The 24,575-nt window shown below is 50.0% G+C and overlaps 1 protein-coding gene across 5 annotated transcripts in view; it reads right to left on the bottom strand.

Moving 5' to 3' along the window:
* Positions 1 to 24,575, bottom strand: part of PAK4 (p21 (RAC1) activated kinase 4) — an 83,111-nt gene that overhangs the window by 8,866 nt on the left and 49,670 nt on the right. For 3 of the 5 annotated variants that reach the window (XM_083627188.1, XM_083627189.1, XM_083627187.1), the window contains exons 2-5: positions 16,553 to 16,776; positions 7,927 to 8,634; positions 5,470 to 5,967; positions 3,709 to 3,842 (exon numbers count right to left, since the gene is read on the bottom strand). In XM_083627188.1, coding sequence (XP_083483314.1) covers positions 3,709 to 3,842; positions 5,470 to 5,967; positions 7,927 to 8,634; positions 16,553 to 16,756 — 1,544 coding nt within the window. In that variant the 5' untranslated portion in view covers positions 16,757 to 16,776. The remainder of the gene's footprint in view (positions 1 to 3,708; positions 3,843 to 5,469; positions 5,968 to 7,926; positions 8,635 to 16,552; positions 16,777 to 24,575) is intronic. The other 2 variants (XM_083627191.1, XM_083627190.1) reach the window with 1 other exon arrangement.

The raw sequence follows: 24,575 nt of genomic DNA, 5'->3' as shown, positions 1-24,575 counted from the left end.
AAGCTGTACGCCGGCTCCCTCGGCCAATAAAGCAAGATGAGCGCCGCAACCCCAGAGTCGGCCACGACTGGACCTAATGGTCAGGGGTCCCTTTATCTTTACCTTTAAGCCAGCAGCCCTCATCACATTCTGTGGCAGAAAATTCCACAAATCTATTCTGTGCTGTGTGAGGGACTCTCTGTGGCCTGTCCCAAACCCAAGTTCTGGCATTTGGAGAGAGTGAGAAAAACCTCCCATTGCTTTCCTTCTAAAGAGGAATTGGTGATGTGGAATAAAAACCTTGGTTCGTCTTCCTGTCTCTCCAAGACATCCCTTTCTGTGGCCAACCATGTGCCTGTGGGAAACCTGTAGACAGGATTCGACCAACAAGAGCCCTCTCCCCCCATGGGGTTTCCTGCAACTGGGATTTGGATGCACTGCTGCCTCCGACAGCCATCCTGGCTAGCAGCCATCAAGAGCCATCTCCTCCATGAATCTGTCTTATCCTCTTTTAAAGTTGCACTTTCTTAAATATTCACTCATCTGGTTTCTACCTTTGTTTTCCTAAGGTTCATCTTTGGGCAAAAATTGGCCAACATCTGAATCTACATGCTGCTCTCTGCATAGCTGCTCTTTTCGATAATCTGCTTCAATTATACCTTTTGACATTTCATACCGAGATAATTTTTCCTTTAAAAACATAATCCTTAGCGGGGGAAAGTTATGTATTTTAACAGTCATTCTGTGCAGGCTGAAATTCTATACGCAGTTAACTAGGAGAAAGATGTGGGAGTGAGGACTTCCGGGTCAGCGCCATCGGCAATGGCGGATTTCCTCTGACTCAGAGGAACCTGCTCCGCAAAAATCGGGTCTTGCCGCCGCGGCGAAGGCGGAGACCCTTTAAAAATCCCAGGCGGAAGAAGCCTGGGAACGTGGGATTCGGCTGACACCAGGAGCGCCCCCCCTACCCACAGGGAAACCCCTTTTTGGGGCTTCCGAAGTGACGCAGGGTGAGTGGCGCGGTGTTTCGAATCGACTGCTATTTTCGCGGAGTGAAGCCGCACAGCCGTTGCCGGAGAGCGCTGACTTTTTTCTGTGGACATTTGGATTTCAAACAACAACCCGTGAGTAGTACGGAAATTGGATTCTTAAAATATCTCTAAATTTGGCACCGATTGGGGAAGGTCCAAACAGGAAGTCCGCCTCCCCTTTCTATAAATAATCTAAAGCAAAGAACCTGTCAACTAAGGTCGTGGAGAGTTGTGTTTTTTTTGTAAAGGACTTTAATTCTACTGATTGAGACTATCAGAAAACTTTCTTGGAAGCAGGGGAGCCTGCAGGCGAAGAATAAAATTTGGGATTTGATGTGCCACCCCCCCCCCCGGACCCAGGAGTGGTCCGTGAGAGCCCGCTGATGAGGAACAGAATAATTTGACAGCTGTCAAGTTAGCTGTCAAGATACAAAAAGAGGACTTTGTTTTTATTGTCTACATTTGCTACAAGTTTGTATTTTAAATGAAGGAAGGACTGTTACAATTTAACGTGTGGGACCTTTGGGTCTGTGCTGAGAGGAGTGAAAAGAAACTTAAATTCCCCTAGAGGGAGCTTTGGGATATTGCATCAAGGACCAGCTGAGAAGTTGTTTTTCGACCCTGGACTGTTTAAGAATGGCTGTCGGGAAGGAAATTCAGTTTGAATTGAATAGGACATTCTTTCTCTTGAGAAAGTTGCAAGGTCAGATAAATGTTTTGACTACAAATGTTACAACTTTGGGAACAAGAGTGAGTACTAATAATGAACTTGATAAGAACTCGGCACAGGAATTTTATTCAACTGAACAAACAGGGAAATTAGAGAAGGAGAACTATGTTGTCTCCGAAGCGAAGAAAGGGGGAGCCGTAACCCTGCAGATGCAAAAGGCGAGTTACAACTTGAAGCCTGACATGATGGTAACAAGGAGAAATAAATCTTGGAAGATGGAAGCCTGGCCTGAATTGGAAAGTGAAAAATGGAGGGATCCCCTTGTGTGGAGGCCAGATGACCTTTGGATTACAAATCTGATCCAGGTGGAAGCTGGAACTTTGGGGACCGTTGGATCTGAAAGGAGAATGAAACAAGATTTGGAATATTTTATAGGCCCTATTTTCAATTATGGAGGTTTGGCTGGAAGGAATGTGGATGCTGTTGGGTTGGAGCTTCCCCGAGATTTGGCTTTTAATACTAAAAATTATCAAAAAGACTGGCAGAGGGGACATGAAAGAGATTTAAGAGCCTCGGATTTGAGATCTCCGGGCTGATGGCTTTCTGAGATTGATGGACTTATGCTGGGGACTGAAACCGGGAAGGGGTTTGGGTGGATTGGAAATTGGGAACTCAATATGTATATAATATAATTTCCTTTTTGTTTTTCTTTTAATGAGAGTAGGGAAATTCGTGGAATGGAATCTTTTTTGACCCTAGGGAAACATACTAAGAATAAGTATTTAAAGTATACCCTTAAAAATATTGCAAAATCAAGGATTGTTAGAAAGATGTTGGAAAAAGAAAACTAGGTGGTTTTGGCAGAAATGATATAAAGGATTAAGTAAAAATGAACTGATGAAATTGATGAAAGAGAGAGCGCAAAACTACAATATATTAAAATAAATTATTAAGGTTAAAAAAAAAGGTTGGAAGGATTTGCTGAAATGAAAATTTTTGAACTAGAATACAAAAATGGGAGGTGTGAGGAGGTCAAGGAAATAAGTAAAAGAAGAAAGTTATGTAAAGGTTTAACTTGCTTTTCTTTTTTTCCTTTTTTTTCCTTTTCTAAATGATTTTTGTACTTTTTCTGTCTTTTGTATTTCTTTTTTCTCTTTTTTTGTAACCTTCAAACTCTGAATAAATATTATTATAAAATAAAAATAAAAAGAAAGATGTGGGAGTGAGTTCCACAGTTTAACCAGGGGTGGGTGAATGAGGACTTCCTTTTATGTGTCCTCAATCTTCCACTATTCAGCTCCATTGCGTGTCCACAAGTTCTGGACATCCGGCAGGAGCCAGCCCCGAGGTCGGAGAGAGAACCATCTTCTGAAGCTCTGCTCCAAGCTGGAGTAGAAAAGGGGCTTTCAACTGCGTCCCAGTTCCAACTCAGCCACATGGGACTGCCTTTCAAGTGAAGAAAGAGCAAGGTCAGGCCATTGTGGAGCACTTAAAAACAAACACTTCTCTCCCTGCCCACGCTGCAAAGCTTCGAAAATGCTTCTTTTCCCTAAAGGCCTTTACATCAACACATGCACACTCCTGGCTTCTTTTAGCTGGTCACAAAAGTCAGTGTATGCCTGGGAGAACAAGGCTCTCTGTCCAGCAGGGCTGGGCAATATCTGGTTTTCAACATTGTGATATATAACCAGCTAAACATCACGATATACCGATATATCACAATGTCTGAAATAAGGATGGCGCTATGTAGAGACACTGGCTGGCTTCACGGTTTCCCCCGCATTGTGATTTTTGCATAGTGCACACAAACACCCACCCACCCACCCCGTGATTTGCACGATACACTGCCAGGTCAAAAATTATGAAACCAATATCATGATATGGTCTTCAAACCGATTTGGGACGATGTATAGATACATTGCCCAGCCCTACTGTCCAGGTGGACTCAAGAAAACCCTGTAAGGAAAATGGGTAAAACAGCAGCAGAGTCCCGGGAGAGAAGGGCCTCAAGACTTCCGCTCCCCATACCTCGTGTGTGTGACAATGTCCGTCAAAGCGCCTCCTTCCAGGAACTCCATGACGACCCATAGCTCATCGCCCACCAGGTAGCTGTTGTACATCTCCACCACATTCTCGTGCTGATAGTCTCTCATGATCACAACCTGAAAGGGGGAAAATGGACAGTGGCAGCTGGGAGGGAGGAAGAGCCGCTGGATAAGGACCCAAAAAGTGCCTGCTGGATGAGGCCAGTGGCCCATCTAGTTCAGCATCCAGTTTTCGCAGTGGCCAGCCAGGTGCCCCAAAGAGAAACCCGCAAGTAGGATCCGAGCGCAAGAGCAACTCTCCCCTCCTGCGGCTAAAGTAACAAGCCAAAATAACAGCAAACTAAGAACAGATTTAGGGATGCGGGTGGCGCTGTGGTCTAAACCACAGGGCGTAGGGCTTGCTGATCAGAAGGTCAGCGGTTCGAATTCCCGCAACGGGGTGAGCTCCCGTTGCTCCGTTCCTGCTCCTGCCAACCTAGCAGTTCGAAAGCACGTCAGAGTTCAAGTAGATAAATAGGTACCGCTCCAGCGGGAAGGTAAACAGCGTTTCCGTGCGCTGCTCTGGTTTGCCAGGAGCGGCTTAGTCATGCTGGCCACATGACCCGGAAGCTGTACGCCGGCTCCCTCGGCCAGTAAAGCGAGATGAGCGCCACAACCCCAGAGTCGTCCGTGACTGGACCTAATGGTCAGGGGTCCCTTTACCTTTACCTTTACGAACAGATTAACACTCAAAGCAACTTTCGAAACGTCTGGACAGGCTTGCCGAAGCAAAAATGTTTTTAATAAGTGCCCAAAAAAGTACAGGGAAGGCGTCTGTCTGATCTTAAGAGGCAGGGAGTTCCAAAGTGTAAATGCTGCCATGTCAAAATATGGAATGGGTGTTACATGGCACCAGTGCTTTTTTCCTGGGGGGGGGGGTGCAGGGGTATGCATACCCCTAAACATTTTGTGAATCTCAGTTTGGCTTCATTGAGGGGCAGTATTTCAATATAAGTAGGAAAACGAGAGTAACCCCCAACATTTTTTTAAGGAAAAAAAGCACTGCATGGCACCTGGAAGAATGCCAGTTCCGCAGAGCAGTCGAAGGGGGTGAGGCGATCTCGCAGGTGAACTGGTCCCAAGTTGTGAAGACCTGGGTCCTCGGTTGTTGCTGGACTACAACTCCCATCATCCCCGCCTGCTGGTCCTGCTAGCTAGGGATGATGGGAGTTGCAGTGCAACAGCAGCCGGAGACCAAAGTTTGAGAAAGGCCGTGTTAAGGGCTTTCGGTTAAACTACAGAAGACCCGCCAATCAGAAGGTCAGCGGTTTGAATCCCCACGACGGGGTGAGCTCCCATTGCTCGGTCCCTGCTCCTGCCAACCTAGCAGTTCGAAAGCACCTCAAAGTGCAAGTAGATAAATAGGTACCACTCCGGCGGGAAGGGAAACGGCGTTTCCGTGCGCTGCTCTGGTTCACCAGAAGCGGTTTAGTCATGCTGGCCACATGACCCGGAAGCTGTACGCCGGCTCCCTCGGCCAATAAAGCAAGATGAGCGCCACAACCCTAGAGTCGGTCATGACTGGACCTAATGGTCAGGGGTCCCTTTACCCTTTTTATAGTAGCCGCCTCTGCTGCCAGGACACCCCACACTATACCCTTTGGGGAAGAGGAACACCATTCTCAACACACACACAGAGGAAGAAGAACAGGAAGCGAGGCTACGGAGCGGGGGCCTTTCTCCACCCCACCTCCCGGCCCCTCACCTCGTTGAAGAGCAGCTCCCGCCGCTGCTGCTTGCGCAGGTCCATCTTCTTGACGGCCACCAGCTTCCCAGAGCTCTTGATGGTGGCGATGCAGACGATGCCGGTGGACCCCTCCCCGATCTTGATGAAGTTGTCCAGGTAGGTCCTGGGGTCGCCCGGGTCCACCACCATCTGCAGGGCGGCCCGGAACTGTTCGTGGGAAACCCGCTGGGGCTCTCGCTGCGGGGATCGGGGCTGCTGCGGGGCCGGGGGAGGGGGGCCCGGGGGCTGCGGGGGCGGGTGCTGGGGAGGGGGCTGCTGAGAGTACGGTGGCTGGTGGGCGGGCGGCGGGACGTGCGTCAAGTGGGGGTCCGAGGCGTGCTGGGAGAGTCCTGGGTGGGGCGGCTCTGGGTTCCGGGATCTCGTTGGGCCCGATGGTGGGGGCCTGGAGGAGCTGCTGTTGCCACTTATGGGGCCGTTGGAGGCTGTTTCTTGGGGTTTCCCGGGCCTGTGCTCTGCCTAAAAGAAGCAGGGGTGGGTGGGGTGAAACGGTTACATCAGCAACTGGAAAGGACAGAAAAGATCAGAGAATCATAGAACTCTAAACTTGGAAGAGACCAGGAGGGGCATCTAGTCCAAACCCCAGCAGTGTCTACTTTCAGGCAAGTATGGAAGGGCCGACGATCCCCTCAGACTACTCACTACAAAGGGAAGGGGCAGCTTGGTCACACCCCAGCTGCCCAGTTGCCAAGGGACCCTCAACCAGAGCACTGTGTGCCAGAAACCAATACGGTGATGCTGGTGTCAGAAACCAATAGGGTGATGTTGGTGCCTTAGGACTTGAGATTCACCACCACCGGTTCCGATAATATGTGAAGTATGGATCTCGCCCACAAGCAGGTCATGTGTTCTGAAACCCCCACCTGCTCCAGAAATTACGTTATCTGATTCCCTAGGTGAAATCTGTGTCTGTGTGTGGTGTGTGTGTGTGTGTCAGTCATTCTGCATGTTCCCTTCTCATGGATGAGCAGTGCCCTCTAACCTTGGATCCCCAGATGTTGCCGGACTACAACTCCCATCATCCCTGACCATTAGCTAAACTGGGGGTGGTGGTGGTGATAGGTTTTGTAGTCCAACAATACCTGGGCACCCGACAGCTGAAGAGCACTGATGGAGAGGGATTTGTGGGTAGCTCTTGCGGACTAATACGGAGTAGGAGACTGCTGATCCGTTCAGCCCAGGGCCGTCTTCTCTGCCCAACAGTAGAATCATAGAATTGTAGAGTTGGAAGGGACCCATAGAGTCATCTAGTCCAACCCCCTGCAATTCAATAACGCCTCAAGAGACCCAGACACACACGTGTTTCCCCAGCCCTTTTAACCTATGCCATAAGAAAGTAAAAGCAGCCTGTTTGATCAGACTAGTTACACCTTGCCCTGCATTTTCCTCCCCACAGTGTCGAAACAGATGCCCTCTGGAAAGCCCACAAACCAGGTTCTCTTTTAACTGGAGATGGCAGAGATGAAACCTGCAAATGGGAGCAGGGGGAGTACCCAGAAAGCAGCAGGAGCTGCACCTGTCCTCTGTAGCTCATCTCTCCTGTTGCCGGTGGCAGAGTTATGCCCAGAACACAAACACACACATACGCACACAGCAGGAAAGCGGCAGGACCCCCTGCTAGATTAGCACAAAGGACAGGAACCGAGGCGGAGATGATAGTGGTTAGGTAGACGCAAAAGAAAGTTGAAGCTAAGGATGGCAGTGCCCTTGGAGGAAGAGGAAGAGGAGGAAGAAAAGTGGCAGAGGTGCAAGAAAAAAGGGTTCCAGACACCTGACAGTTGTACAGTAGATTCCCTTGTGATGGAGGCTTGCGGCACACACAGCGCAGTACGTGGCTGCTTTGCTGAAGTGTTTCTACAGAGAGAGAGACAGAGTCACTGTGCAGGAGGCCGTGGGGCTGCGGAGGGCGGTTAGAGAAAGGCACACGGAGGGAGAAGAGCAGAGAGAGGAGCGTCTCCTTCAAAAGGCGGGCAGCACCAGAGTAGCTCAGGTTAGTGGGAGCAAGGGCTGTGACAGCAGAGGAGAGGAAAGGCAGGAGAGACACCCAGACGTTGCAGGAAGACAGTGGGTTGCAAAGCGAGGGAGCGCTGCTCCGAGGAGGGAGGAAGGCCCGAGAAAGAGGAGACACAGCGACACGGCAGGGAGCAGAGCAAAGAGCCAGCCTCTGGAGGTCTCTACAGGGTGGGGCTTCTGCAGAAGAGCTTGGCTTCGCGGCTCAGAAGGTGCCCACTGCCCATCACACCATCAGCCACTCAGGGATGCTGGCAGTAAGACGCAAATCCCTTTTAAAAGCAAGAGGCGTCTTCACTTGCTGATGAGCTTGTGCTCCAGGGAAAAGGCAATTGCGGAGGGTCGGTCCTGGCCGGCCAGGGCTAGAGAGCCACAACCTACAAGGCGGGGGGTATGGGGAATCGTTACCTGAGCACCCCGGACGGGATCTGTGTCTGCACGCGGGTACGTGTTAAAAGGCCGCCCGGTCTGCTGTGCCGTTTTCATGACCCCCTCGGAGATGGGGATATTTGGGGTCCGGATATTGGGTCCCGAAAGGGGCCGCTTTTCCCGGGGGGACTGCGGGCTGGTCTCCCCGGTGTAGGTCGATTTGGGTCTTTTGTCGGGGCCGTCCGCACGCTCCCTTCTGACCACGCGCTCCGATGGCTCCTTCTCGGCGGCCGCCTCCCTCCTCCCGTCTCGCTCGTGCGGCCTGTGCCTGTGGTCCGAGAAGGGCTTGTGGTAGTCTGGAGGGGGCGGCCGGTGGTGAGGTTTGCCCGTGGGCTCCTGCCCCCGGGGGTGTTGTGCGGCTGTCCTGTCTTCCCGGCTCCTCTCCCGGCTCTGGTCCAGCTCGTTCCGGGAGCCATGGCGGTTCCGCTCTTTCAGCTCTTTGCCCCTGCTGCCCCCGGAGTCTTCCTCGGCGACGGCAGCATGGTAGTGGTGGTGGTGGTGGTGGCGGGAGGGCCTGGCCAGGGCCTCGCTCAGGCCGTTCTCCTGGTAGAGCTGGTCGTGCCGAGGCGGGAAGGGGGGGCTGTCCCTGCGCAGGGAGTTGGAGCGCGACACGGACATGTTCTCAAACTCATCCAGCAGCCAGGCCAGGGAGCCGTCCTTGGCCGCCTTGTTCCCCCGCACGATGGTCTTTATGCGCGGGGCATGGAAAACGGAAGCGGCGGGGAGGGGAGGGAGAAAAAAGACAAACACAAACACAAAAGAAAATAAGGTGAGCAACACAAAAACAAAAAAGAAATTAAGGGGCTTGGTGGATGCCTGGCAGCTGGTCAGTTTTGGCACACACACACACATACAAAATGAAGCGTACAGAAGCATGCGGGCGTCGGGAGGGGGCGCTGTTGCTCACACACTGGAGAAGCAAGGCCTTTAAGGAAGCTGCTCTTAACCCCAAAGTAATTTCAAAGTAAGACACCCATTCCATCCGTGCATTGAACCTTCCTTGAAAACCACAAATGCAGGCGATAACAACGCTTGACTCGAAAAGCAATGGCTTAAAGGAAATGGCAAGGCCTTTGGATTTGTTATCCGAAGGCAGAAACCAAGATGCAATCTACATAAAATGCATTGCCGTCATTTGTGCTGCATCAGTCTGCAAAGCTCTGATTTCAGAGCCTTCCAATCACAGCATGGCCACTGTCGCTTCCTCTTGCCAGAAAAAAAGGAGGGGATTTGCAAGACTCCACACTCATGTGGCCTTCCACTGGTGGCCCAGGAAAAGGCTTACTCCTCCCTCACATATCAGGTACACATCCTCTGGGGTCAATGCAAGAACCTTTCCCTCCCCTCCCCTCTGCACCTGCCAAGCACTTCAAATGCAAAGCAACTGTCACATCCCACCTTTTCCGTGTGTTGCTTTGCTCCCCCCTCCCCTCCTCAAGGCCTGATCCTATCCTTTTGCACCGGCTCTTATCACACTCTGCACAGCGCACAGATCAGTTGCATGCTGCAAGCAAGCGAGAGGACACAACAGCCAGGCCAGGCCAGGCATGCAGATTATTGTTTTTTCCCTTTCAAAACCAGACCCACACATCTGCTAGAACACTCTGAAGGACACCCTGCCAGACTGAAAACAGATTGCGGTGTCTGGAACCGAGACACCCAACCCCAAGCACACCACAATCCACCACAAGAAACTCCTGCAAGAGCGCTGAAGGATTTGGGAGGCAAGGCCTGCAGTATAGATCTGTGGGTGTTAGCAGGAGAGATTCCAAGGATCGCTCCTTTCACTCACAAGGGCCCTTTCTGCCATGCTGATTTATTTAGAGCATTTGTACCTGTCTCTTCAGGTACAGTCCATGCCCCCCAGATTACAATCTAAAAGAAAAGACACTCAAGGGGAAGGGAACAAGGAGGGAAGAGGAAAAATCAAAACTCAGGCACCCATTTCTAAACAGCTGTTTCTGTACTGACCAGCAGGCACAGTTCAGGAGCAGGAAGTGCCTGATGGAGCTGGCCGTTCAGTAAAGCTGACCAAGTGAAAGCCCTGCTTCTTATCTCTCCTGCTGACGCAGTCTGGTGGAATGGCTGCCCCAAATGACAGTTGCAGGAGAGAAGGCCTAGTGGAGCTGCTTTTACACCGGAGGACTTTAAGGGAAAATTTCCAGCACCAACGTAACAACCATTGGTTCACACAGCATTTGAAATTTGCCAGGCGCATTTTGCACCTGGCTATCAGTCGCTTGCAACCAAGTGAAGAAGCCTGGGCACCAAGATGGTGCCTGACGTCTCCACCATCTGGAGGTGCATGCCTGGGGTCCTTGGGTCTTGCCTGTTTTTCGCACGCTAACAACACACCCTTTAGAATTCTATCAGTGATATTCTCTCCACCTAATCAGAACAAATTTCAGGATCAAAAAGTCACATTGAAACATACAACTTTCAAGCTGCCTGGCCCCAAAATGGCAAACTAGGCATTCCGTGTTGGCGACTGTAACCCTGGTTTAAGGAGTCAGTTGGCACCCAGCTTATATATCTGAGTTTCTAACACTGGTTTCAGAGAGATGCAAATGGTACAAGTCAGCATTCAGTTATCTGTGACCTACTAGAACCAAGAACCTTCCTTATATTTGCGGCCTACATGCAACGCTTTATTCCCAGAACAAGCAGCGCTAAGGCTCCAGGAGCCTGATAGGAAGTCTCACACTCTGCCTTCAGAGCGGCTCCTAAGCTCAGAGAGGCTGGTTGGTGAAGGAGAGGAGGAGCCTAGATGAGTGGGCATACAAACTTCTGTTATTCCGCCTCTGCCAAAACAGGACTCGTAAGCCAGACGTTTAGCATGGGGACACCCGACTGCTGCCATGAATGTTTCTCCGGCCCAAATCCAAAGCAAGCGAGATGCTGCCACCTTCACTCTACACTGGGAGGACAATGCAGATTCCTCAGATCAGGAGCTTAAAAAACGTTCTCCGCCAACAAGCCAAAAGCAGTGGGCCAAAGCAGCAACACAAATAAGCACCCACACCCACAGAGAAAAGTACAGCTTTCGGGTAATTGGCTCAGTGACTGTACAGTTATACAGGGGATGATGGCGGCGAGGATGCATTTATAAATAAATATTCCAGAAATGCACTCTCGCTCCTTGCTCCCTTGGAGATGAAAACCTGACTTCAGCGCTCGCAGCCCTCCCAAAGATCCCTGATCTTTCTGCAAAGAGTGATTCTGTCCCAGTTTACACAACCAGCAGGCTTTTTTCGTGGACTGTACCACTTCAGGCTATGGTGGCAGGGGGTGGGGAGAGAGAGGAGAATGCTTTCCCCCCTGGAAATAATTGCCTCTACACAGGAAGTTAGGAATATGAACCCTGTATATTTGAAGGAGCGTCTCCACCCCCATCGTTCAGCCAGGACACGGAGGTCCAGATCTGAGGGTCTTCTGGCGGTTCCCTCACTGCGAGAAGCAAAGTTACAGGGAACCAGGCAGAAGGCTTGGTTCAGTAGTGGCACCCACCTTGTGGAATGCCCTCCCATCAGATGTCAAGGAAATAAACAACTATTTGACTTTTAGAAGACATCTGAAGCCAGCCCTGCGTAGGGAAGTTTTTAATGGTTGGCACTTTATTGTGCTTTTAATATTTTCTTGGGAGTGCTCAGAGTGGCTGGGGCAACCCAGTTAGATGGGTGGCATATAAATAATAAAATTATGATTATTACCAAGGCAGGGAGAAGAGCTTGCAGCCTAGCCTCACCAACCTGCTACTCTTCTACATGGAACAGTGTCTATGTGCAAAACTTCAGTAGGCCCCTGCAGCCCGAAACAGCACCATTTTAGTCCATAATCCTGCAGACTGTATAAAAAGGGGCCGCACAGCATCACTGGAGGTGAGGACCTAAGACCCTAAGAGCGCCAAGGGGGCCCCACCTAGCCCAGAATCCTGTTCTCACAGTGGCCAACCAGATGTCCAAATGCAACGCCACTCTCCTCACTTGCAGTTGCCAGAATTTAAGGCGCATGCTGTCTGATTCTGGGGACAGGACGCAGACGCAGCGTGACTAGGAGCCATTCAGGGCCTTACCCCCCCCCCCGAAAAGGAAGTGGCTGATGGAGATGGGAAAGAGAGGAGGGCCACTTCTATAGTGCACCAGCGCACAAAATCCATGCACGCGCCCTTCTCCCCCGCTGAAGCCCTTTTGGTCAATGTGGGCCGTCCTCAATGAATGTGTTTAGTATGCCAAGAGCGGCTGCCTTTTGCCCCCAGCCTACACAATGCATAGCTCCAACTGTGGGACCTCTTTCATTGGAGAGATGTGCGAGCGCATAAAGATTTCCTTATCAGAGAGCGCTCAGGCTCATCTAGCCAGCTGGAAACGTCAAGAGGCAAAGATTCCCAAGAGGCGGGCTTGCCGGAGGGCGTGGGGTGGGGGGAAGAGAGGGAATGTGCTCATGGAAGAGAGAGAGATCTGAGCCGCAGGATCAACACAGAATTACAAAACTGCAGAGTCGAAAGGGAGCCCCAGGGGCCATCTAGTACAACCCCCTGCAATGCAGGGGTCTCAACTGAATCAGACACAACAGAAGGCCATCCAACCTCTGCTTAAAAACCTCCAAGGAAGGAGAATCCATCCCAAAGGTCCAGATTCTGGGCCAAGAACACTCCTTACTGCTATAACGTGCCATGACACAAGCACAAACTGGCTCTAGTCCAATGCAGCACCCAAAGGGGCAGAACTGGAAGGTTTCTTCTGCGTGGGCATGTGGCGGCAGGAGGAGATCTATGAGGCAACGGGGAGTAGGGGAAGGCTGAGTGAAAGGGGGTCCTGGGAGAAGCGCGGGCTACAGACTAAGCGGTGCAAGCTTTGCTCCCCGCGAGAGAAGCAGATGGTGTGTGTGGTTGGACTTGCTCTGGAGTTTCGTCTGACAAAACCACACTGAAGTTCACACAAACTGTGCGGGAGCTGTGCCTGGTGTCAGAGAAATGCCGAAGTGCAGTGCGCTAACTGCTCCCACATGTGTGGAAGCTGCTCTCTCTACAATGGCAGGTGTTTTGTTGGATAAAGGAAAAAGGGAGATTCTAGTATCTAAAGTTGCATGGAAGAGGGGAGCAAGCCTGTTTTCTGCTGCTCCAGAGGGGACGGCCCAAACCAATGTGATCAAACGACACATCAGGAAGAACACATCATGCGCTCAGACGACACTAAGCATCAGGAAGAACTTCCTGGTGGTAAGAGCTATTCGACAGTGGAACGGACTCTCCTTCGTTGGAGGTTTTCAAAGAGAAGCCGGGTGGCCATCTGCCAGAGATCCTTTAGCTGCAATTCCTGCATTGCAGGGGGCTGGACTAGATGACCCTTGGGGGTCTCTTCCAGCTCTACAGTTCTGCGTTTCTCAGAGCTGAACCTTCCACAGCAGGTTCTGTGCCTAAGCACAAAGAGCAAGAGGGAGAGGGATGGGCTTCTTAGCTACAAATGCCATTCCTGGACTCGCCAGGAAACGGCCTGAAGCAGCAATGCGCAGCGTGTTGCCTTGAATGAGTTTCTGAAGTGTCCTCCTGGGTAAACAAGAGGCAATTTGCAGAGGCCTGCAGATCCCACCCTGCAGCTGCAGGACACGGAACGGGAGCCCGGCTCGTCGGAGGCAGCAACAGGGGCCCCTCCCCACTGCAACTCCCAGAGCACCCCTGGGACAAGGTGCCTCGCCCTCCCCAGAAATGCAGCGCTGCGCCTCCAAGGGAAACAAGCAATCCCTGCAAAACTGCCGTGGCGTTTATTGGGAAGGCAGGGAGGGGTTGTTTAGTTCCCTAAACAAGGCACGTCCCAAATTCTGGGCAAATTAGGGGGCTGGGGGCAGGATGACACCAGAAGCAGGGAAAGGTGTGGGTGCGTGGTCAAGGGGAAAGCAGGGAAGAGGCTTGGAAGAATAGCCAAGAAAGGGAACAGCCAGCAAGACGGCTCTACTGGAATATTGCAGCTAGGACATTAGGCAGGTGGAGGAGATTTGAGCTGGCACTTCCTGTGTGTGTGTGTGTGTGTGTGTGTGTGTGTGTGTGTTTTAACATATCATTTTCAACAATAATTAAACATACTTTTACATCTTATTCAGTTTTTTCGACTTCCATCAGTCCTGTCTGAAAATTTTCCAATCTAATCTCTTAGTCTGCATTTCTTATTTTCCCTATGACATTTCAATCTCATAATCAATATCTCCTATCTTTTTCTACTTTGTAACACTTCGTATATTTCTGCTTCTTGTAGTCCTACTAGCGTAATTTGTTGATTACAGTTGCTCTTCAAATAATCCATAGACTTCTTCCAATCTTCTGTAAATCTCTGGTAAATCGCTGGCACTTCCAACAAGGTGGGGCTCTGGCTAAGAGGCAAATTCTCCTGCCATCAGCGCCTCCCGGACCCAAGCAGACCAGTCTCATCAAGCCCCACACCAGGCCGCGGCAGGACTGGAACAACAGGTCTTTGGCTTTTATTCAGACCCAAGCCTTTCCCTCGCTTCTCTCCAGGAAGGCAACATGGGCTGAGTCACCCTCTGCTGAAATTACACGGAGGAGCAGCCTCTTCTGTGACCTGAAAGTCACAAGCCACTTCCTCTGTGGTCAGGGGTGCGACAGGACTTCCGCCCCTACCTTGTACTTGGGGACAGGGGCAGCAGGCAGGTGGCGCCTGGACGTGCCAGCCAGCCGGCTTATTTAAAAGGACAACATCCATTTTGGGCTTACAAAAATAAATGCAAAAAACCCCACAACCATGCACACGCCATTTAAAGATGCAATATTGTTAGCAGAGCAACCAGGAGATAAACCTCATACAAAACACCTGGACACGCAAAAAGGCATTCCGATCGATTTTGGTATGAACACTGAAACCTCATGGCCATGTTCAATGCCATGCAAGCATTCAGACCCAACCAAGCATCATAGAATTGTAGAGTTAGAAGGAACCCCAGGGGTCACCTAGTCCAACCCCCAATCACAGCTAAAGAACCCCTGACAGGTGGCCCTCCAACCTCTGCTTAAAAACCTCCCGTGAAGGAGAGCCCACCACTTCTGCCTGCCCTCTACCTGGCAGTACAATGATTTATTTAACTCTCCCCAATACACTTTGTTGTCCTTGAATCCTGCTAGCCCATAGAAAGCCAGGCACTGACATCCTAATGCCTAAATAGATGCCTTCTCCATCAGCTAACCCTGACAGGGTTGCCTGTCACTATCTGCTCCTGGCTTGAACTAAAAGCTGAAGCAGGGCTCCCCTTGCTGCCTCCTCAGCTAAGTAAATAGACAAACACAGGCATTCTCCTTACCGCTAAGGATGTTCATACTGGTAAGCTGTCGAGGGTGGGCTGGCTATCCCAAAACCGGCACCCCATAGTACAGGAAGTGCGATAAATCTCTTCCAGGAAAACCAGCCAGCAAACCCCTTCCCCCATCGGACACGAACCTTTAAAAGCCCGTCGGTTTCCAGATCTGGGTGAATCACTGTTGACTTGAGGACACAAGTCATGTTGTTTTCAGGATCAAGTTCCTAACACACAGCTCTGTACCAAGCCCCCTGCGCCCTCCACCAGAAGGCATTTCGGCTCCTCCGCCTCAAGCTGAACCTCGTGATGCTTCTGAAAGAGCCAGGCGCTTCTGCCCCCGGAGGCCAACTCAGAGCTGCCTCACATACGCTGCATTTGACCCCTTGCCTGCTGCACTGGGACTCCACTCCCACGTCCAGATTTTGGCTCTGGCGTTCAGGCCTGGGTGTCCCGCAGCTCCGAAATGTGTCAGGCTTGCGGTCCACTCTCTCCCCCACCCACCTCACCCTGGAAAAAAAATTAGCTGAGCTGCAAACTCATTATATGCAGGACACGTACACCGCCCCATTCCACGAATGGAAGGGGCCGTTCCAGGATCTATGCCTGAACCAAGCAGTCGTTCAGAGACGACATCTCATTTTGCATGCTCGGCAAGGGGAGCCTCTTACGCTACACCCCAGAGATTGGGGTCCAAAGCTCCAGTCACTCCTATATCCAAGCACAGCACAAACGACAGACAGGATACCGAGTGGGTGAGGGTAGCAAACTTCTGACACGGACAGAACTCGAGTCCTACAGAATCCGCTCATTACTTCGTCAGAAAGAAATTCAGGAAGCTGTTCTGATGTTACATTTAGTCTTGTGAACGCACCCCAAAGCCTTCAAGGTTACACTGCAACCGGAATCCGTCACCCGGCTCAACTCGCATGTCCAGGAGTTTTGCCAGATGGCAGCAAACCGCAGTCTTGGGAGAGACGCTGAGTTCTCAAAAACCACTCCAACCTTATGGCTGGTGACAAAGTGGTTGGGTGAAATGACCCCAAGGTTACTTTGAGAGTCTCCTCTAGCGGTCTGAAGCTCTAGGTTCAGGATGTGTCCCCCCCCCCCGCCACCGCCCCCTTCTTACACAGCATCAAAAGGTCTACAGATAGCACCTGTCCACATCAGAGCAGGCTGCAGCTGCAGCTACCAGCTGGCCATTTTATGGCTTACTCGTTAAGCCACCGCTCAGAAGCACATTCCCATTCCGACAGAAATGTATGAAGTTCAGGTCCCACCCAAGAGCAAAGCCAGTGCCATCTACCTTCTGAGAGCCAGACTGGACGGCCGTAATGCACACTGGATCCACCAACGGCTTCGGCCGCTTGGCCGACTCCTCGATGATGCCCTGCCATTGCCTCGGCAGCCCTATGAACTTCTGCTCCTGCTGGTCATACCCCGTGTGGACCCGGTGCTCAAAGTTGGAGGGGGCGGAGATCTCAATGCGCTTCTTCTTCTTGCTGAACATGGTGATGTTGGCTAGCAGACCTGAAAGGAAACACAGAAGGCGGTTTAGAAAAACAAAAAGCGAGAGGAAATCATAGGAAAAGAAGAAAACAGGCAAATAAGGGTCAGTATAAAGCTTTGGCTTGAAATCGAAAATGGGCAACAGCTTTGCAGAAACGTCCTACGTATGGGTCAGGCATTCACAGACATATAGCAAACTAAAAGGGAGCAGAACTCAAACGCTCTCCTAGGACCAGGCTTCAGAAATGTTGGACTACAACTCCCATCAGCCCCAGCCAGTACAGCGCCTGTAGCCCCAAACATCTGGAAGGTACCAGGCTGGGGAAAGGATGAGTCTCAAGAACCCTCAAGCAAATGAAGCTCTGGCTTGTTGCAGGAGCTGGAAAAACGTCCCAGTCATTCCCTTCCTTTGCTCAAGACTGATAGGTTGCTGGAAACCACAGGAGAGGAGGGGTGCTCTTGTGCCAGAATCCTGCTTGCTGGTTCCCACACAGGCATTAATTAGGCCACTGCCGGAACAGGATGCTGGACTAGATGGGCCACTGGCGTGACCCAGGACACTCTTATGCGCTCTCTCTTCTTTTGCAGTCGCTGCACAATGAAGAAACCGATTCAGGCGCTTGACAAAAATATTAAGAGAAAAGCAAGGCAAGCCATTGGCATCCAAGCTCAAGTTCTGCAATACCACGGCCTAGGACCCTCGTACCTACGGACCGCCTCTCCTGGTATGCCCCGCAGAGGACCTTAAGGTCCATATATAGTAACACCCTAAAGGTCCCGGGCCCTAAGGAAGTTAGATTAGCCTCAACCAGAGCCAGGGCCTTCTCAGTGATGGCTCCGGCCTGGTGGAACGCTCTGTCTCATGAGACCAGGGCCCTGCGGGATCTGATTTCTTTCCGCAGGGCCTGTAAGACAGAGTTGTTCCGCCTGGCCTTTGGCTTAGAATCAGTTTGATTCCCTCCCCCCCTCTTTCTTTTTCCTTTCTCCTCCTGTGAAGAGGCTGCAGCCTAATGTTTTAATATTGTATCTTAATCTTTTAAATTGTATTTTAATCAACTTGTTTTTATTATTGGCCGCCCTGAGCCCGGTCTTGGCTGGGGAGGGGTATAAATTTTAAAATAATAATAATTATTATTATTATTATTATTATTATTATTATTATTATTCCAATTGGCTGTTATCAGTGTGTACTTTCTAGCTGTGTACTGTTATCTAGCTGTGTACTTTCTCCTCTAGCTGGTGATAGCTCTCCAGGGCCTTGTGCTCAGAGAGAGGGAGAGGTTTTTCCCGTTACCTGCTACTCAGGCCTTTTTAACTGGAGGCTCTGCCAGGGATACAAAACTGGTGCTCTGCACTGATTTATAGTTCCTCCACACAAGAAAGAACAGAGCCACAAGGTCAGTAAGATTCGGGGCAAGACACCTTGCAGGATCACTGCTTCGAATGCCAGCAGCGTAATCAGTGCAAACTTATTCCCAGTCACAACACTGGGAACCCTTGAATTCTGGCTACAAAGGACTACAGAGCTGGCCGGCTGTGAACCTTCCTCCAGCAATGAAACCAAAAGCCTTACAAACACATTTGGAGAATCTACTCTCCTGGCGGAAGCAGAGACAACCAAAAAAAGTACACAAAACTACATGAGAGCGAAGGAACAGCCCAGCACATGGCATGACAGAAGTATTTTTATTTATCTCATTTATTTAAAGCATTTGCAGGTTGCCTTTGTTGACACAAAACGGGATGGAAAAAAGCCTCCTCCAAGGGCAACCTTGGAGATCTGTACAGCAGCACATCAAACATTCTCAGAAGGAACTCGAAGATACAAAAGCCACTTACGAGACATACGAACAAAGTGTGTTTTGAAATGAGACTTTAGCCACGAGGATAAGGATCCGGTGGATACAAGTAAAGCTCTTTTTAATAGAGTCAGAGCAGGCAATGTGTACAGGTAGTGCTTTAAAAAACCCACAGGACTCCTGATGATATTCCCATGCTTCTTAAAATATCTCTTGGCCACCAGATGCTAGGAATAGGGAGGGGTTGTGGATCAAGGAGATAAAAAACTACAGTGGGCACTCGGGTTACAGACGCTTCAGGTTACAGACTCTGCTAAACCAGAAATAGTACCTCAGGTTAAGAACTTTGCTTCAGGATGAGAACAGAAATCGCGCAGCGGTGGGATGGCGGCAGCGGGAGGTCCCATTAGCTAAAGTGGTACCTCAGGTTAAGAACAGTTTCAGGTTAAGAACGGACCTCCAGAACGAATTAAGTTCTTAACCCGAGGTACCACTGTACACAACTTTAAAAAGACATCTGGAGGCAGCCCTATATTGGAAAGTTTTTAAAGTTTGATGTTTTACTAGGTTTTTATATATGCTGTAAGCCGCCCAGAGTGACTGGGTGGTGTATAATAATAGTAATAATAATGATAATAGTGATGATGATAATAATAATAATAATAGTAATAATAATAATAATAATAATAATAATAATAATAATAATAATTCTCCTGAGGAACTCTGAGAGCCGCCCCTTCCAGAGGCATCTGCCTGGCCACTGCCAGACTCCCCACAGCAAGCCAAATATATTCTGAAAGTGGGGCAGGATCTTTCTTCTTTGATCCACATGCCAGCCCAGTCCTTTCCCAGCTTCTGTCCTGCTTTTGCCTGCACACCCCTGCCTCAGCGCACCCTTGGGGAGAGCCTCCTCCTACTCGGAGAAACAGTTTTGTTTTGACTCATCTGTCCCACAGGTGCCTGAGCCCTCAATGACCGTGGAAAGAATTCCTAAAACTGACTGCAATCGGAAGCGCTCAGCACTTTGTAGGATCAGATCTATGTCAATCCCGGCTGGCGGCTTAATCGCAAACACACAGACACATCCGGTTCTTATTGCACAATGACAGCGGCCCTCTCTTGAACCAGGGCAAGGGAGGAGTTCCAAACCACTTCCAAGAGACTCTGATCAGCGATGGTGAAGAGATCATCGCGTCACAACCTTTCCTGCACAATACGATCGCACCTGATGCCTGGGTTGGGTTCCTGGGGTATACCCAAATCCTTGGAGTTGCCCTGCAGCCAATGGGTGAGGGGCAGAGAGAAATCCCCACACTCCCAGAGACCATGCGCTGAGTGGGCCTTCTCAGCAAGAAATGCAGAGAACTAAAAAGAGCTGCTTGCACCAGGTAACCCAAGAGGAACCAGTGTGAAAAGAGATTTTATGCTCTCTGACTTGCTTGGGAGGCAAGGCTTGATCAGTGTGCCAGTTCAAGGAGACTGGGGTCCTCATGTGAGATTGTACGGAAACACAATGACCTCACAGCAGCATTCCAGAGCCCGTGTGCTGAGTGCATCTTGCTCCCCAAGCAAGGTGGAGAGCTTAAAAGCTCCTTCTGCACCAGGTAACCCCAAGCAGACCTGACACAAAAGAGCTTTTTTGCTTGGATCTAACTTACGCCATTTCAACCAGCCTGCCTTCAATCGTGCCCGGTTGAAATCACACAAATGCACGCAGTGTGCAAATGTACTGCGCTAGACCCAAAAGCAGAGGGCGACACCGCAGAGAGACCTGAGGAAATCGGATTTTCCTGGGCTGCAAGGAAGCTTTGGCACCAAGGGAGATCTAAGCGGGTCTTCCCGAGCTGCTGTAAATAAGGAAAGGCCTGGCTTGTTTACATCCGTAGGACGGAGCATCCTTGAAAGACAAAGGCAGGACAAGAGAACAGGCAAACATTTTGCTCAAGGCAGACTGAAGAGCACTCGGGATCAGCACAAAGAAGATGGCTGAAGCGGTCAAAATGGTTACGTATTCCTGGTATCTCACCTGCTGATCATCCACTGTCTTCCCTTCAACCAGGCAGCCTCAACCTCAACGGAGATTCAGACTTAACACCACTGACCAGAAGAGGCTGTGGGAGCTATTACCGTATTTTTCGCTCTATAAGATGCACCAGACCATAGGACGCACCTAGTTTTTGGAGGAGGAAAACAAGAAAAAAAATATTCTGAATCCCAGAAGCCAGAACAGCAAGAGGGATCTGGCTTCTGGGATAGCCTCTTGCTATCTTGGCTTATGGGATAGCTGCTCGCAGCCTCTCCCAGGCAGCGGGATGAGGGCTCCCCCAAAAGCCGCGCTCCCTTTAAAGAGCGCGCGGAGTGTGTGTGTGGCTCTTGGGGGCTTTTCCCCGAGGAGGGAGAAGGGCACACATGCTCCACACGCAGCTCTTTAAAAGGAGAGCTGAGCAGAGCCTCCCGTCTGCATTCGCTCCATAAGACGCACACACATTTCCCCTTACTTTTTAGCAGGGGAAAAGTGCGTCTTACAGAGCGAAAAATACGGTAAGTGCTTTCCTATTCTGGGTCACACTTCTTTTGATACTAAATCAAGCCACCTTGTGGGTTGCCAGAACAAGGGAGAGCAGGGGCAAAAGTGGGTGCAGCAACATGTGATTTTTTTTCTCCATCCAAGGAAGAAAGAGGGAAGTAAGAGTTCAGGCCTTAAGTGGCCAGGTTTCCGACAGGGCCCTGGATCATGCAGGATGCGGCGGCTAGGCTGCTGTTGAGAGCTTCTGGTTGAGAACATGTGACTCCACTGTTAAAACAGTGCCTACCCACTACCGAGCCTCAGGGACCACCTGAACCCTTATATCTCAGCTCAAGAGCCGAGATCATCTCCAGCAGTGCCACTGGTGAGGCTCATTTGACAGCAAGAAACCAAGCCTTTAGTATCACTGGCCCAGTCCTGTGCAACTCTCTGCCACTAGACCAGCGGTTCTCAACCTGTGGGTCCTCAGATGTAGTTGGACTACATCTCCCATCATCCCTGAGCTCTGGCCTTGCTAGCTAGGGCTGATGGGAGCTGTAGTTCAACAACATCTGGGGACCCACAGGTTGAGAAAGGCTGCACTAGACAGTCATCAGGAGCCTTCTGTGCCAACTTTTGAACGCCTGCTGAAAACTTTTCTATTCTGCCAGGCCTATGCAGGCAATTAAGAATGTATCCTTCCACAATGGTTATTTGATGTCTGATCTTAACCTTTTTATGGTTCTTATTGTATGGTTTTATGTTTTGTTGCTGTAAATCACTTTGAGATAGATACATATATTATGACACAGCATATATATACATACACAAACAAAATAAATAAGAACATAAGAAGAGCTTGCTGGGCCAAGGCCAGTGGCCCATTGAGTCTAGCATCCTGTTCTTACAGCAGCCAACTAGATGTCCCAATTCTCTTTTAAATCCATCCAAGTCGGTAGCCATCACTGCCTCCTGGGGCAGCGAGTTCCATAGATTAACAATGTGCTTTGTGAAGAAGGACCTCCTTTTATCTCTCCTGAATAAATGCACATGCTGGCTAAAATAACTTTATAGAAAACTGGCATTCTAACCCTCCAAGCTCCGGAGGGATTTGCAGTGGGAACCCTCTACTTGAACAATCTCTCTACCCTGGACTGACCCATTATTAAGATGCACTGTAAATGTGAAACACGGCTGGCTTCTCTCTGTGCCTATTAAACAGACACTTTGATTCTTAACAGCACTTTGATTTCTGGTTTATGAGGGCACTGAGGCAACCCCCTTATCAGATTTCTCAGATGCCAGGTGTGTGTGTGTGTATAATTCTGCAGTGCAGAAAGTGTTAACTCCTGACCTTCCCAGGTCACTTTTTACAACACTGCTTGACCAAAATAAAAGCATGGAGCAGAACGAAAACCAAAGCATGAATGATCTGCCCTGGTTGACATTTTCACTTTCAAGTACAAAGCGAATGCACAGAAACAGGTCAGATTTTCATATCACAAAGGATGGTGGGAAAGCAGGAGGAAGTCTGATCCTGTGGCAAAACTGAGCACAAAGGCATCTCAAGATTGCTGCGAAGGATTTCACTGAAGTTCTGCTAGTGCGCGAGTTGACTGTGAAGGGGGACAAGGCAGACTCAAATCTCTAATCCACAAAACACAGATCTGGAGTTCATGCCCCTTGCACGTACAAAGATCCCTCCTCTCTCACCCCAACCGAGATTTTAAAGGCCAGAGGGCTTGACCTGCAGGGACCTCTCTGTCAAAGTCGCCTCAAACCATGTGCTGTGGCAAAAACAGATAAAACTGCAGCCAAAATTCCGGGAAGAAAACTGGTGCCGTCTTGAAATAGAAGCAGCACGACCAGGCAATTTTAAGAATGAAAAGTGTTTTTAATTTCTGAGGCCAAAAGGCAGGATATAAATGATTTTTAAAACCATTGGGACCTTACAACAAAATATTGCAGTATGGAATGCCTCTGCCCAGGGCTCCAGCCACTCCAGTCTATCCTCCATTATTTATTTAGGGAGGAACACACTTGTGTCCAATTCAAGATATATTGCATTCTTTTAATTTCTCCAGTGAAGTCTATGGGAAGCTCTCTCTTCTATCCCTGGGGACGCTGAGAAACAGCTTCTCAGTGTGAACCAGGAAGTAACCAATGGCTCTTTCTATCCATACAAAACATATACACCATCTATACCACTGCATTTTAGCCCCCAGCTGTCCACCATGCAGTTGTCCGGTCATTCCCTTATCAATCTCTCAACATCCTGTGCCACTTGAGTTATGAGGGTCATTTTGAGTACCACTCCTATAAATTAATTTTTCTCTGTAGGCTTTTTGTACTTGTGTATACCTTGGGGTTAGGGACGCGGGTGGCGCTGTGGATTAAACCACAGAGCCTAGGACTTGCCAATCAGAAGGTTGGCGGTTCGAATCCCCATGACGGGGTGAGCTCCCGTTGTTCGGTCCCTGCTCCTGCCAGCCTAGCAGTTCGAAAGCACATCAAAGTGCAAGTAGATAAATAGGTACCGCTCCAGTGGGAAGATAAACGGCGTTTCCGTGCACTGCTCTGGTTCGCCAGAAGCAGCTTAGTCATGCTGGCCACATGACCCGGAAGCTGTACACTGGTTTCCTTGGCCAGTAAAGTGAGATGAGTGCCGCAACCCCAGAGTCGTCCGCGACAGGACCTAACGGTCAGAGGTCCCTTTATCTTTACCTTTATACCTTGGGGTTACCCACAAGTCCGCAGGCACTTCTCTCACAATGTGGGCATTGTGGTTTTGGGTACATAAGCACAAGACTCCAGCCAGTATAACGCAGGATAAACACAACCTCTCCCCACTTCCTTCCATTTTGTGTTGAGTGGCCTGAGACAAGAAAACCCTCTTTCAAACTGAGAGCCAAGGTTTGCCGCACTGAACAGGTCAAGGTGGGATCTTTTACAGGGTCAGTGTGGAAATGCGGCTGAAACGAGCAGGGCAAGTTTGGCAAAGTGCCTGACCCCAAAGCTGGGAAGGATCAGGAGTGACTTGGCATTGCCACCTCTGTGACTCCGATGCCCAGGTTGCCAGTGGCAACACACTGGCATCTAGCCAGCAGGAACAGTTCTAAGCCAGCCACTTTGCGATTCACGCAGGAACCATCTGGCGGACCTGCTCTGGATCTGAACTGGTGACCTACAAAAGTTTGCAGAAGCCTTTGATCCCCTTAGCAGATCCTTCAAGAGAAACCTCAGGCTTCCTTGGCGGGGCTGGAGATATGCCATGACCCCAGATGCACTGCTGGATCCAATTGGCTGCAGGGATGTCACCCCTTAAGCCAATTAAGGTACGTCGCAGCCGCCACGTAACATACCTGTCCCATACCTGCAAACCATGTTTCTCAGTCACAGCCTGGCAAATTAGAAATGAACTAATAACGGGTCCAGATGACGTCTACCTGAGAGCTTTTAAAAGAATTCACATGCAGAATTGCTGGTGTAAAACTGCCAATAGCATGATGGCGTTC

Source organism: Podarcis filfolensis (genome assembly GCF_964270895.1).
Source record: "Podarcis filfolensis genome assembly, chromosome: 8".
Classification (NCBI taxonomy): Eukaryota; Metazoa; Chordata; class Lepidosauria; order Squamata; family Lacertidae; genus Podarcis; species Podarcis filfolensis.
The sequence above is the reverse complement of the archived record's forward strand: the minus strand, read 5'-3'. Positions and strand labels throughout refer to the sequence as shown.